Source organism: Dendrobates tinctorius, unplaced genomic scaffold, assembly GCF_039654945.1.
Source record: "Dendrobates tinctorius isolate UK_male_01 unplaced genomic scaffold, ASM3965494v1 ptg000034l, whole genome shotgun sequence".
NCBI classification, from domain to species: domain Eukaryota; kingdom Metazoa; phylum Chordata; class Amphibia; order Anura; family Dendrobatidae; genus Dendrobates; species Dendrobates tinctorius.
Window position 1 is genome coordinate 10,470,674 of NW_027361702.1, and position 15,434 is coordinate 10,486,107.

Here is a 15,434-nt window from a genome sequence, read left to right on the forward strand (position 1 = left end):
AAAAAAGCTTGCATCCTTCTCTGAAAGACCTGAACTCCTTTTTATCCCCTGAGAAAAGGTCTGGTAATTTGACCGGAGATTCGGGGGACGCTAATGACACATCCCTACCCCCAGAACTAGAAGCCCCTGCATCGACAGCCCCCTGCACAGTAACCACCAACTGTTGCTGGGTATGGGCCATCGTGCGTTGTTCCACATTGAGCTTATGGAACATTTGGGTCAGGTGCTTGACCTGATCAGCCAAGGCTTGTATGGGATCCATGAGGATAACACACACCTTTTTTTTTTTTTTCTGAAGGAAAAAAAAAAACTGAAACGGTCAGTTATAATGTCAAAGACACCGCACTACACTTGCTCATAGAGCCAGTGCACGTGTCCTTAGTACAGAAGCAGTGCTAAGAGTTACCTGGGGTTCAGGGCAGCAGAGGTGACAAAGCGTGCTTCAAGCTAATAGTGTCAGAGAAGCCAGAGAACTCAGATTATGGCAAAGCAGAAGTCATGCACAGTACAGACCAGCGAGGTACAGGAGGGATAAACAGACGGGAGGTCAGACAAAGCAAAAGGTCATACACAAGATGTCAGTACAGTACCAGGGAGGAGACAGAGCGGATAATCAGGGCCAAGCAGAGATCAAAACCAAACAGACATAGGAGGTACCAGGCAGAATCCAAAGCGATATCCAGAGAACAGACCGAGTCATACACAGAGAATCAAGTAACCAGAACACAGCACAAACACACTCAGGGGTCACCACACAATGCCAAGGGCGAAAGTATAACTGACAGGGATGGGAGCGTCCTAAGGCTATAAGAAGCCTCCCCCAGAACCAGGGAGAGGCCACAATCATAGCCCCAGGTGTGCAGGTAAGCCTGCACCGGGATCACAACCTTTAACCCCAGAAATGCCAGTCATCAGCACTGGTTCCAGACATTAACCCCACGTGTGCGAGTCAAACCCGCACTGAGATCATGACAAGCACTTCCTTCATCCATCCCACTCAGGGGATCTCCTTTCACAGACTGACCTCGTTAGACTCCTGTGACTAACTAACTGAATCCTATCCTCTTCCCGCTCTTTTAGTGCAAACTAAACTCCACCCGCCTCCCAGCACACTTCATGTTCCAAGCAGGGAGCTACCAAAGGATGCTTTGCTACACTACTGTGTTGTGTGGGATGCAGGTGTTGGAGTGTGGTCAGGTGTCTCCACCTTACCTGAATGGTGGGGTACCACACCTCAGGAGGAGGTGCAGTACCTCTGTGTCGACTGAACCCTCAGGGGTGCCACACGTACTTCTGCCAGCCACTGACGCTGCAAACCACTGATTGGTGGGCTGCCATATGTTAGTTCCCCGTGGATCTGATCAGAATGACAAATCCTTAGATTAGGCTGAATAGAGCTGTAACAGTCCTCTGTACCACAAGGTGGTGAACGCCATCAATATCATAAGAAGCATTGGTCCTAGGAGAGAATATCTCTACAAGGCAGGGTCACACGACTTTTTTTCTCTGATCGGTTTGATTGTGCTAGTCTCACTCTATTCAGAGTTTAATCAGAATGTGTGATCTGATTCTCTCAAATTTGCAGAATAAAAAATAAATTCTCCATCTTCTCTATTCTGTAAGTCTGTGAAAATCGGACCTCACTCAGATGTCATCCGATTTTTTTTCCTTGGACCTATAGACATGCTGTGATTTTTTTCCTCTGACCACTCTTTCCGAGGGAAAAAATTGGACATGTGCACAACCCAATAGAATAACATGGGAACGAATGCTATCCATCAAAATGACGGCTAGCACTCTTCCGGTTTTTACAGCCCCAGGACTGTGCACTTAGATCCATAACAAATTGTGGCGGGGATTCCGCGTGACTCCCCGCGGCCCCTCGGTTTGCATGAGGCATGAATGGAATTTTCTTTGGGCTCTCTACCGGCATCTACAAAAATAGCAAAAATGAAATGATGTCATAGAAAATGGAATATCTCAGTGCACGTGTGCTTTCTTTTCTCTAGTTTGCAAGTTTAAAGCTCATAAACGCTGCGCTGTACGAGCCACAAATAACTGCAAATGGACCACGCTGGCGTCGGTGGCGAATGACATCATAGAGGATGAGGATGGTGTAAGTAGAGGACATAGCTCAGACTTGCATTTCTTTACTAAGAGGGCGCTATGGTAAAAATAAAAGTAGGCGCACGTTTCAGTAGTAACGCAACATGGTTTATCAAGACCTATTTATGCTATTATGATGCAGGACATTATCATACAGAGATGTGGAGGATGTGACTCCTCTCTGTGGCATAGTGTAGTGCTTTGTTAAAGGAGCACAGTAACTCCCTTTAAGGAAGGATGAACAAAAATGTTATCTACTACATACATCATTAAGTTTAATATATTTGATATATTTCTTGCATAGGAACCTGCTAAATTCAAAAAATGCTCTTGTGGTCTCCACTGGTCTCTTATTTGTCCTGCAGTGATGACATGTTCACTGCAGCTGCAGCCAATCACTGGCCACAGCGGTAATGGTAACATAACCAATGAAGTCAGTGACTGGCTACAGTGGTGGTGTTTATTCAGCACGACAAGTGACAAATCATCAGGGACCCCCGGAATGGTGCTGCTGGACCAGCAAGGTATTAGCATATGAAAATGAGTTGTTTTATTTTATCACATTCCATGCATTAAGTATTGTTTTATGCCGACCTTTTCCTTTTTTTTTTGGTGGAGGTGAGCTGTAGTGCTTCTTTACATCTTTGCTTTAATTGGTGACTTTAAAGGGTTAAAACTTTGATATTGTTATTCTATTAATTGAATAGGAGCTGAACCGTACACTTGTTACATTCGTCTGTCTCCGAAGCCGATGACAGCTGATTGATGGGGGTGTCAGTTGTCAGACCCCCGCCATTTTGAAATTGTTGACCTAACCTAAGAGTAGGTCATTAATATCAAAATAGTGGACAAACCCTTTAAGAGTATTCATCTACATTGACGTTTGTCATCAGGTGTCTGCTATGCAATCTGAGAGCAGCATGATGTTGAAGCAGATACCCTGATTCCAGCTATGTGTCACTTACTAGGCTGCTTGCCGCAGTTTTGATAAAATCCCTGTTTCCTCTGCTGCAGATCTAGCAGTTCTCTGAATGCTGAGCTCTGTATAACCCCACCCACATCCCTGATTGGCTGATTTCTGTGTACACTGTGTAAAGGCAGAATGCAGCCAATCAGTGGTGGGGGCGTGGTTGGATTACCTGGCAGTAGGTTTACTAGTGATAATCTCCTGCTGAGAAAACAGTGATTTTATCAAAGCAGCCCAGTAAGTGACACATCACTGGAATCAAGGTCTCTGCCTCTACATCATGCTGCTCTCAGATTAGGTGGAAGAAATCTGGTGACAGATTCCCTTTAATAAAACAGGTTGTCCAGGATACTATTATCTTGTAAAATATTTTCTTGGAGACATTAGTGTAAGTCTTACAGTTATATATTGGGTCCAGGATTCAGGATCACATGCTGACACTTTGGATATACTGTACCCCTCCATGTTAAGTCCTTTATTAGAAATTACTTCCATTCTTGTACTGTCTGGTTTGTATCCAGTTATCCTTCTCTACATTTTAGGTGTAGGGTCTGTGGGCCGAGCTGGGGGGTGGTCCATCTCTTACCGCGCAGAGATGTAACAGAGGCACGATGGAGGCAAATGTCGGGTACAACAGGTCCAAGTTTATTTTCTTGCCGTCCGCCTGACGGCCTCAGAAGTGCACCGCACTTCACTTCACTCCACTTATCGGCCCTCCGTTTTCAGGGCCGTTTCCCGCACACCGTACTTTACACCGGGGACGTACATATACGTACCGTCCCATCTTCACCTGTTGACGCTCGTGTCAGATCCGTCACTGTGGCCGCCTTAGGCCTGTAACCAACAGTACTTTTACTGAACAGTCGTCTCTCTCAGTACGGTATGCTTTACCTCGGTGCCTCATCTATACTGCGGTACTCTGGTGTCAGGACCACCCCCTGACTTTCTCTCTCCTCAGTCCCCCTGGTTTGGTTATCTCACAGTGCACAAACTGTCGTAGTCCTCCTGTCACTTGAGCTCCCCCTGGGGACTGGAACTTTCTGGAACCCTCCTTCAAATTTATATCTTTCCCAATTCCCTGTAACTCCGCCCCCATGACCAACGGTTTCCTAAGCCCTAAGCTGATGTCAAGTCCTTTGCTCACACTCCTCCCTGCCCTCTAATGGTCAACCCAAGGTACTGCGCGTCCACTACACTTTCCTAGCTGTTTCCCCACTGTAGTAACTTACACCTATCTAAACTGTGCAAACCTTCCTTTCTCTATTCTGACAAGTCCGTCCGTCCATCAGGTCACCTTCCCTACATAGGTAAATTCAGATTTGTCAAATATATTTTTTGGTTTGATCAATAATCTTTGCCAGAGGGATTTCTCAGTCTATGATGCTCCTTTTTAGGTGACAATGCCTCATCAGTGGCTGGAAGGAAACCTGCCGGTCAGTGCCAAGTGTGCGGTGTGTGATAAAACGTGCGGGAGCGTGCGGAGGCTGCAGGACTGGAGGTGCTTGTGGTGCAAAGCTATAGTAAGTTACCGGACAGTCTCTGTCTCCTGAAATATGCGTTATGTCCGCTCATACAGAGCAAATAATGTCACTTGAAAAAAGTCTTCATACCCTGTGAATTTTTCCACATTTTTTCACGTTATGCCTGCAAACTTAGATGTATTTTATTGGGGTTTTATGTGATATTTGTCCACAAAGTATCAAGTATTTGTGAAGTGTAAAGGAAATTATATATGGCTTTTTAATTAAATTTTAAAACTATAAATCTGAAAATTGTGACAAACATTTCCATGGTAGAGAGAATAGACTGCCTCTATTTATCCACCCCACCGTGCATCTGCAGCCGAGTGATGCACACTAAGGCTATGTTCACACCTTGCATTTTTGCAGCATTTTTTTTTATGCAAATTAAAAGCTGATTTTTAGGGTATCAGCAAAAGTTATGAGATTTCAGAAATCTCATGCAGACGATCGGAATTGGAAAAATGCAGTGCTTTTTTTAAATCAGCAGCCTGGTAATCGTTTCAGCATTTTTGCAGCGTTTTTACACCCATAGAAAACAACAGGAAAGTGAAAAAACTAAGTTTATGAATCGTACTGTAGACAAAGCATACATGTAATCTGCACCCAAAACACTGCAAAAAACATGTAAAGCACGCAGCATAAAAGCACAGATGTTTTACACTGTATGTAACTGCAGACTTGGGAATCCTCACAGCACACACTGTCGGCATCCTCGGGCACTTAAAGCAGGCAGGCATACATGCAGTCATGTTCCAACTAGACGTGTGCATCCTCATTCAGTAGATGTGAATTGAGTGAAGTTGAACACGTCTAGTTGGAATGTGGCCGGCATTGCATACTTGCAGTCACATGTCCTTCTGCTCCTGGTGCCAGAGAATCATGACAGCGTGAACTGTCAGGATTCTCGGGCACAGTGAGCAGGCAGGCATACCTGCACTCATGTGCCGACTAGACGTGCATGGACTCGCTCAGAACAAGTAAATTGAACGAGACCGGACACATCTAGTTGAACTGTGGCCAGAACTATGCAAGTCGCAAATCGCATACATTACCATCTGCTCCCGGTACTGGGGGAATCCTGACAGCATGTACTGTGCGCGCTGTGGGCATTCACAAGTCTGCAGTCCCATAGAGTAACTGTAGACTTGAGCTCCAAGCCTGGAAAACCCCTTTAACAGTGGTGATTAAAGGTTGTCTGTAGTTCAAACAGTTTAAACTAAGCACATAGCCTTGATGTGTGCCTCTTGATGAATTAGTAGCATATTACTCCACTCTGCCCATAGAGAACCTTTCACCAAATTTTTGTCAATTTGAGCTGATAGACTCCTGATAAAGCTCAACTATTCCAAGCGTTGTGTTACTTTCCTACCAGTTACACCACTTGTGTTGGGCAACACTTGCGATACCTAATTGCAGTTGTGCAATTATAGATTTATCAGACCTAAATGTGGTTGCTGCATAAAGAGAATCCAATTTTTAAAAGGAGCCAACTTCTCTACCAGCGTTGGCGGTCATCTATAATGCCAGGGGCAGACATCTTTGGCAAGAAATGTAGTGTGGAAGGCTGATTCCAGTCTTAGTATAGCAGGGGGCAGGGATGAGGATTGTCAGAAGTGTCATTGTTTCTTCTTTACTTTGTTTTCTCACTTACTGGTTAGTATGTTCTCTTCTGTAATCCAGTTACTTAATGTGTTCATTAATGAGCCAGTTGATTAATATTGGTATATGAATGAAATTGTTAGAATTTCTCAGAAACATTTCACGTTTTTATGTCTTTTTTAGGTGCATAGTTCATGTAAGGAGCAGCTAGGCAAAGTATGTCCACTTGGAGCGTGCAGAGTCTCTATCATCCCTCCCACTGCGCTAAATAGCATTGACTCAGACGGTGAGTACCCCCTCATGCACAGCACCTCAGTGACTAGTGGGGTACCACGGGATCAGCATTGTGTATTCTCCAGGATCTTACTGTTAGTTTATGGGGTCAAATATTGCCATTCATAGAAGGTGTGTAGGTACTCTCATTTCCTCCATCTTTATTTCGGATGCTTACCGCAAACCTGACCTGTCATGAACACTCCGGCTCACTGCACATGTGACTTGGATGTGACTGTAAAGGAAGACTCCGCTGCCCACACTCACCCGTCCACTTACTTATTACACTGGGCTAACAATGAGCTCAGCGCACCCCACAGCCAGTTCATTCATCCTCACCACTCTTCTTGCTGCCACCTGTCGCCATTTTGTTAGGGCAGTGAGACTCTTACGCTGGGTGACACTAGTTCACACACACACTGCTTTTCATCACCAAACAGGTACACGGTTTTCCCTCTGGCATACACAGGGTAACACAACCATGCAATACTGTACTTTCCCTCTTCTTGGTTGTGGGTACGTATAGAGCAGCAAGTAACAAATGTATTCCATTATTTATTTCATATACAAAGTTTATAATGCTTCCAAAGATGATGAGACGAGAAAATAATAACAAAAAGACAAATATAACAACATATAAAAGCAGAAAATGACAAAAAGACATGCATAAAAGGCAAAACCAGTATAAACAAGTGATAAATAAAGCTCTTACTGATTAGATTAGTGAGCAATTCTTGACATAGCAGAATTTTGGAGTCGTTGTTTCTCCTGGGTCTGACACTGAGATATTTTAAAGGCCGTCATTCCAGATCCCTCATCACTTCTTCTGGGCAGGTGAGAAGAGGATATCTAATTATATGCAAGGAAATAAGTCACATTTTCCAACAGTTATCTATTGGTGGAATAATATGACCACCATACAGTGTCGGACTGGGGTGCTAAGGTTCCACCAGTAACTGACTTTGTGGGGCCCACTTTTCACCTGCCAACCAATATTACACTACCATCTTTCACAAATTTACTTATATCTTTATATAACAGTAAACTGGGTAGTTTGGTAAATGAATGATGATATGCTTTTTTTTGTACAGAGTGAATCAAGTGAATTATGCTAAGTACTCTCCATACAATGGGTTTGGTGGCCCATATTTGCACAGGGGCCCACCGGGTGATTCCCCTGTTCCCCTATTGGCCAGTCCGAGCCTGCCGCCATATTTCCAAGCATATTTTTTCCATCCTAGACACATCAAACACAACTATAATATACCCATAATTAAATTTGTGCTGATATGACATTCCTATTGTCTCCCAAAATCAAAAATCCTGTTTTTTGAAACTTTAATCACCAAACAGGCACGATTTGGCGCTCTGGCCTACACAGGGTAACACAGCCTGGTGATACTTTCCCTCTTCTTGGTTGTGGGTACGTTTAATACAGCAAGGAACATATTACATTTTTTATTTCATGTACATATGGTACTGTGATTACAGCAATGGCAAAAAGATAAAATAACAAAAAGACATACATAAAAGGCAAAAACAGTATAAGCAAGTGATGAATAAATAAAGCTCTTACTGATTAGATTATTAAACAATTCTTTGTGGAGGAGACATGACAGAATTTTGGACTGATCTACAATCCTTGTTGTTTCTCCTGGGTCTTACGATGAGCTTCTGTGGATGAGTTATTTTAAAGTCCGCCATTCCAGACCCCTCACTACTCCTCCTAGGCAGGTGAGAAGAGGATTTCATCATCAAACAGGCAAACTGTTGGCACTCTGGCACACACATGCTAACACAACCTCATGATACTTTCCCTCTTCGAGGTTGTGGGTACGTTTTGGAGCAGCAAGGAGCAAACATACTAAATTTTTTATTTCGTATTCAAACGGCAAAAATCTAGAATAAAAAAAGACAGGCATAACAACATACTAAATACAAACAATCATAAGTTAGGTTTGCGGATCACAGATACAATATATTCGTGGATTGTTTTGACATCGGATTATTAGGTAGGAGACAACCAGTCTATGTTAGGGCCAATTATCTTCACTCAATCGTTAACAACTCCTTGCTAATGAAGAAATATATAGAGACAGTCTTCTATTGTGTAGTGATAGCAGATTTTAATGCACCTAATCCGTAACCTGGCATGATGCCAGGGGAGAGTTGTTACTTTTGTGCAGCATCTATCAATTAGTGATTTGATAGAAATTTGCTTTAAAGTGTGAGTAACTTAAGAGCTCTACTCTTCTGTTTCAGGCTTTTGGAAAGCTACGTCTCCCGTTTCCTGTGCTAGTCCGCTTCTTGTTTTTGTAAATTCTAAAAGTGGAGATAACCAAGGTGTAAAGTTCCTGCGCAAATTTAAGCAATTCTTGAATCCAGCACAGGTTTTTGACCTAATGAATGGTGGTCCACAACTAGGGTGGGTATAATATGAGTGCTGTTGGTTGATATTTTCTGATCAAAGCATTTTTAACATGTTCAATCACAGTACACCAACCACAATGGTAGGGAACACATGATGTGAAAATATTCACTGCCGAGCACTGGTAAACTGGACAGTACTTAGCTGAAGAAGATGCATGGCAGGAAGAGTTTTCTTACCCTATCAAAAAAATGAATGCAAATCTTATTTTTTTATATGTCAATGGCAACAAGACACAGTATAGGCACGAAGAACAGAACAATGTATACTCGAACGTAAGTGTAGACACTTTGGGAATAACATCTATTTACACATATATATATATATATATTTTAGGTGACATCCAGAGTTCTAGTCTTCTTTAATTTCCCAGAGGAGCATGGGTGGCATAAAAGTCTCCTCACTGAGACATGCCAGGCCTGACTTGTCTCTCTGCACATGGAGAAATGTTACCCCTTAGATCTCAGTGCTTCTGTTACACACAGGAAAGAGGAATAGCACGTAGCAGTATATGACATTTTTGAATTTTCCTCTAGCTTAGAACTTGATGTTTTACTAGTTGAAGAGTAAATTCGGCTTATTATTTACTCATGTTACCTAGGCTTCGTCTGTTCCAGAAGTTCTCAACATTTCGTATCCTTGTTTGCGGTGGAGATGGCAGTGTGGGGTGGGTACTCTCGGAAATTGACAAACTTGGGCTTCATAAACAGGTACAAACATTATGTCATTGTGTGGACGCCATTGTGTGTGATTATCCCAGTTACATGCTTGTTTGAACTTTTCATTGTTTATACATGTATAGTGCCAACTTGGTGTGCTGCCACTTGGCACCGGGAATGACTTGGCCCGAGTCCTGGGTTGGGGAAGTCTCTGTGATGACGACGCCCAACTGCTCCAAGTACTTGAAAAGCTTGAACGAGCCACTACAAAAATGCTTGACAGGTAATTAGTAGCGTCACCGGAGTATCTGAGGCAGTGACTTTAGACTAGGCAAGTGCCACACAGCAAAGAACACGCACATGCTAATCGGTACAAGCTTTCACATTGATTGCAACTTTAAAGGGTTATTCCCACAAGTAACTTGCAGATAGGTGAAATATCCACTGATCCGGAAAATGGGTTTTTGTGATTCCCCCTTATAATGGAGAGGTGGCAAACATCCATTCATTCTCTATGAGACGCCAGTGATTGCTGAGCACTGGACATGCTAAATCCATAAATCCCATAGAGAATAAATAGGACGGTGTTGTTGGAAAGAACGCTTCAATGGTTAAAAGCCACCTGGTTAAGCGACTATATGGTAATTATCACACGGCAATTAATTATAGCAATGCATTTAGGTGCAATCAGTTTATAAATCGCACTAATTAGCATGTCATCACCCCAACTGATGAACTCGGCCCAAGGTTATATTTGACATATCACATTAGGTCTTGGTTACATTGTGACATATGTCACATTACATTTAGGATGCGGTGTCCCATTGTTTCATCCAGTGGGGTAGCTAGAGTCGGATGGGCCCTGGTGCAGAATTTGGACATAGGACCCCACTTGCATATTGGGCAGATGTATGGGCCATTAGAGCATTTTAACCTGTAAAAAAATGCATATTCACCCCCCATGAAAAAAATATCTCTCATCCTCTCTCCTTCCGGTAATATTGTCTCCCTTCCCGGCCCTTTCCCATAATAATGTCCCCCATCCTAGCCCCTTCCTGTAATATTGTTCCCTGTCCCGTCCCTTTCCTGTAATAATGTCCCCCGTCCTGGCCCTTTCCTGTAATAATGCCCCCAGTCCTGGCCCGTTCCTGTAATAATGTCCCTCATCCTGGCCCCTTCCTGTATTAATGTCCCCCGTCCTGGCCTTCCTGTAATAATGTCCCCCGTCCTGGCCCCTTCCTATAATAATGCCCCCTGTCCTGGCCCCTTCCAGTAATAGCGTCCCTCTCCTGGCACATTCCTGAATTAATGACCCCATGCTGTGTCATTCCTGGTATAATGTCTCCCTTCCTAGTATAAAGTCCTCCATCCGAGGCCCCTTCTTGGTATAATGTCCCCCATTCTGGGCCCCTTCCAGTATATCCATTTGCTGGCTCCTTCCTGTAATAATGCCCCTTGTCCTGGTCCCTTCCAGTAATAATGCCCCCCTCCTGGCCCATTCCTAAATTAATGATCCCCATCCTGTGTCCTTTCTGGTATAATTTCTCCCTAGTATAAAGTCCTCCATCCTGGGCCCCTTCCTGGTATAATGTCCCCCATTCTGGGCCCCTTCAAGTCTCTCCATCTCCTGACCCCTTGCTGTAATAATGACCCCGTCCATCCTGGACCCCATTCTATAGCAATGTCCCCTATCCTGGACTCCTTCCAGTAATAATGGCCCTCAATCTTCTCCAGCAGATTTTAAAAATAAAGAAATGATTCTTATGACCTTTACCCACTCCGAGTGTCATGCCTTTCTATGGCCAGCATAGAACCTGGCAGCTGATTTTGGTATGCCAGCACGCAGAAAAACATGATGTCACTGCCAAGCACCACCCGTGACTAGCATGCTGACGACAGCTGCCGGTCATGGGTCTGTATTGGAGTTCAGTGAACACTGCACCGTAATACTTTTCAGCTGAATGTGCGTCCGAAGATGTACATCCAGGTGAAATAGGAGCCACCATCGATGGGCTCCTCTTCAGCAAGGGCCCGGTCATTGTCGCATCCCCCATTATGCCCCTGGTGACTTCTCATCTCATGATTTCCTAGAGTGTTGCATTGTGACCTTGTCTGTGATTTGGCGACTCTAAAAAAGTCACAGGATAGTAAGTTGTAGACAAGTTGTATGAAGGTTTTTAAATATTTAAATATGGACTTTTCTTTTTTATCTCCATTTTTTTGGTACAGGTGGAGTATTTTAACTTATGAATCCCCTAAACACTCACCTCCATCAACCAGAGAAGATGAAAATGGAGAACCGAGGACTCAGGTGACCACTGCTAGACTCCTAGACATGTTGGCACTTCTCCCAACATTCATAATAGCTGAAACTACAAACTCCAAAATGTCTAGTATATATACAGTATATACAGCTCTGTCAAATGTTCAGTTTGTCTGATTTTTCTCTTTATAGGTATATTTTTGAGTAAAATATAAATTGTTCTTTTAGTCTATAAATTTCTGACAACATGTCTCCGAATTTCCAAGCAGTTAGTTTTTTTTTTCTGAAAAGGAGAAATGGTCAAAATTAAAAAAAACCCCAGTGCTTGCAGACCTCAAATAATGCAAAGTAAACAAGTTCATAATCATTTAGAAACAACAATACTAATGTTTTAACTCAGGAAGAGTTCAGAAAATCAATATTTTGTGGAATAACCAGGATTTTTAATCACAGCTTTCTTGCATCTTGGCATGCTTTCCACCAGTCTTTCACACTGCTTCTGGCACAAAAATTTAACAGGTGTGAACAGAGTCTTAATCCCTTCCCATTAAGGACAATTTTCATTTTTGCACTTTTATTTTTTCCTCCCCTTTATCCAAGTGCCTCAACTTTTTTTTTCTATTTCTCTGGACGAATTTTTTGATGGACAAGTTACACTAGGCTGTAATTTAACTTAATTTGGGTTATACAGCAGTCGGGTAACAGTGATGTCAATTTTTATAAATTGTATTATATATTACTGGGATAAAAACAAACAAACAGACCTTTAAAAAAAAAAAAGTTTTCTTCGCCCCATAACCCTTTTTTTTTTTCTTTTGCTGTCAATGTAGATAGGTTAGGGCTTGTTTTTGTGATACAAGCTGTAGTTCTTCTTCATACCATTTTGGGGTACATATACAACTTTCTACCACTTTTAATATATAACTTTTTGATTGCATTAATTCCATATGTTGTAGGAAGGCTAGGTGGTGTTTACCATATGGGTTATTTTATCATTTATAAGATCAGACTTTTATAGAAGTGGCAATACCATTGTTTGGTGCTGACATCGCTGGAACGGCAGCGGCACAGGAGGTGAGTATAAGTGTTATCATTTTACCTAGGTGAAACAGCGATTCAGAAGTGGTTGTGTCATAAGTTTATAACATCCTCCTGAGAGATCTGGGGTTAGGCGATCTTTGCGTACTGTGAATCACAGATCTTCCATTTAGCCTGTTTGTTTTGTTCCTCATAATAAATGTTTTTTTTTCCTTTGGCGCTTAGTTTCCTTTGTATGCTGGTTGGAGATATGCAGCTCCAGCTCACGGCTGTTCCTGACCTGCCCATTTCCTCTCTCCATAAAACCTGGCCAAACTTTCTCATCCCTACCTGAAATTTTTGCTTCCTGGCTTGCTGGAGTTGTGCTGAGGTTGGAGTTTGTAGTTGCTGCTGGAGATTGTCATCTGCTGTTTTTTGGTGTATGCTTTCTCCATTATCATATTCCCATGTGGTTTGGACCTTCCTAACCTTCCCTTGATTCTTCTCAACCTTTGGTGAGAGTTTTTGTATGTAAGTTGCTTTTTCATATCTTTATTTGACTTTTATGTCTATACACTAACATTTCTGTCCCATGCCTCCCAAGAGAGGGGTGAGGGGACAGTTTAGGGCATATCAGGAGCATAGTATGGTCAGAGTCTCGGGCTCCTCTACCATTAGGAGTACCCCCGGGACAGGGATAGTTTGAGAAATCCTTCTTTTCTGAAGATGGTCATAGCTTGACAGGTTGTCAGAGTAGTGGACAACCCCATTCATTACATTGGCTGTATGTTTGGAGTCATTGTCCTGCAGCAGAATTAATTTTTGGCAAATCATACACTTATCTAGAAGTATATCTAGAAGATTTAATGCTGTTTTTCACCAAATATTGATATGATAGATTTAGATTTTTCTTTTGTTCATTCCCTTTGCAATTTGTTAATTGTTAAAAATAAAATATTAACTTTTCAGGTTTTTTTTTTAAAACATTTTTACTCATCGTCACATTGCGGCACTTTACACATTCAGACATTTTGCTAAACTGTCCCGTATTATTTTGGCAGATGCAGATTTCTCAATATGCCGATTCTGTTGCCTTCCATCTAGCGAAGATCCTAGAATCAGACAAGCACTGTGATGTCATTTCTTCTGCAAAGTAAGTGAATGATACTTTTTTACAAATATAGGCGCTGTTCACACTATCTCTATCAGCCAATAATGTTACAAAGAACTATTTCTGGTAATGTTGCCACTTGTTTCATTGGGACTCTTTTGTAGCTCTCTAGTTCGCTCACATTGTATCTGTTGTGCTGTTTTTCCTGCCTAGTACTTTTGTTCGGGTCATTTTTCTGAACACAGCATATTACAACTAATTTTTAATTTTATTTTAAAGGGGTGTTCTCAAATTTGGAAATTATCCTCTCTCCATATGATAAGGGACAACTTTACACTTGCTAGGGATTCGTCTGCTGTGACCTGCACAGATCCCAAGATCCCGAATGAGTGGAGCTTAGGTCGATCATGTTCATTACTGCTCCACTTCTTAAAGGGAATCTGTCACCTACCCTTTGGCGGGTGATGAAAACGAGGTCAGTCCGGTCCGATGGGCAGTGTTCCCGATGTGTGCCGCCTCTCCATCCTTTACCGCCGTCCGCAGGTTATTGCTGAATTGGAGTAGGTGTACGCCATTTTTTGCGCGTGCACTAAGCATTCATAGCTAGCGTACGCGCAGTATGCTTTGCCCAGCTGCGGGCAAAGCCGAAAAGCCGGACTGCGCATGCGCCGGTTAACTAAGCCCGGAAGTATTTTGCTGTGTTCTGGGACTTAGTTAACCGGCGCATGCGCAGTCCAGCTTTTCGGCTTTGCCCGCAGTTGGGCAAAGCATACTGCGCGTGCGCTAGCTATGAATGCTTATGGCGCGTGCAAAAAATGGCGTACACCTACTCCAATTCAGCAATAACCTGCGAACGGCAGGCAAGGATGGGGAGGCGGCACACAACAGGAACACCGCCTATCAGACCGGACCGACCTCGTTTTCATCGCCTGCCAAAGGGTAGGTGACAGATTCACTTTAATGGATACATCGGTGATTGACAAGAGCAGTGCTCCACTGATCTTCGTTGCTCCAATTATTATGATTGGAAAGGCAGTGGGCATGATCGACCTCCGCTCTATTCAGCCCCCAGTTCTCGGGATCAGTGGTGGCATTGGCGGACAGTCCCCCAGTAATTGGAAATCTATCACTGATCCTGCAGATAGGGAAAAACATCCAAACTTGAGAACACCCCCATTAAAAAACTTTTGCCCAAATTGTTTATTTCCACCACAATTGAAACTTTGTTTTCTGTCTTGGACAGATCATACTCCTGTCGATGATTTACTTAGAAAATTGCATAATAATGTTATACAAAGGAAAAACTTTCTTTACTGAAACTTTTTAATTATCTAAGCCAAACTTTCAGATTAAATGCCAAGAAAAATCTGTATTCTTATGCACAAATTTGCGCCATCAAGCCCATTCTTTTTTGAGTCATTAGCTTTTAGTAATGAGAGAAATGTTGCTTTTTTAATGACATTTTAAACAGCACAGTATGCAATTATC

The 15,434-nt window shown here is 42.6% G+C and overlaps 1 protein-coding gene across 4 annotated transcripts in view; it reads left to right on the top strand.

The window, feature by feature from the left end:
* LOC141087528 (diacylglycerol kinase eta-like) overlaps window positions 1–15,434 on the top strand; it is a 293,759-nt gene that overhangs the window by 212,445 nt on the left and 65,880 nt on the right. For 3 of the 4 annotated variants that reach the window (XM_073573095.1, XM_073573091.1, XM_073573093.1), the window contains exons 7-14: window positions 2,010–2,116; window positions 4,468–4,593; window positions 6,379–6,481; window positions 8,731–8,893; window positions 9,498–9,606; window positions 9,699–9,838; window positions 11,785–11,866; window positions 13,897–13,988. In XM_073573095.1, coding sequence (XP_073429196.1) covers window positions 2,010–2,116; window positions 4,468–4,593; window positions 6,379–6,481; window positions 8,731–8,893; window positions 9,498–9,606; window positions 9,699–9,838; window positions 11,785–11,866; window positions 13,897–13,988 — 922 coding nt within the window. The remainder of the gene's footprint in view (window positions 1–2,009; window positions 2,117–4,467; window positions 4,594–6,378; window positions 6,482–8,730; window positions 8,894–9,497; window positions 9,607–9,698; window positions 9,839–11,784; window positions 11,867–13,896; window positions 13,989–15,434) is intronic. The other variant, XM_073573094.1, reaches the window with a different exon arrangement.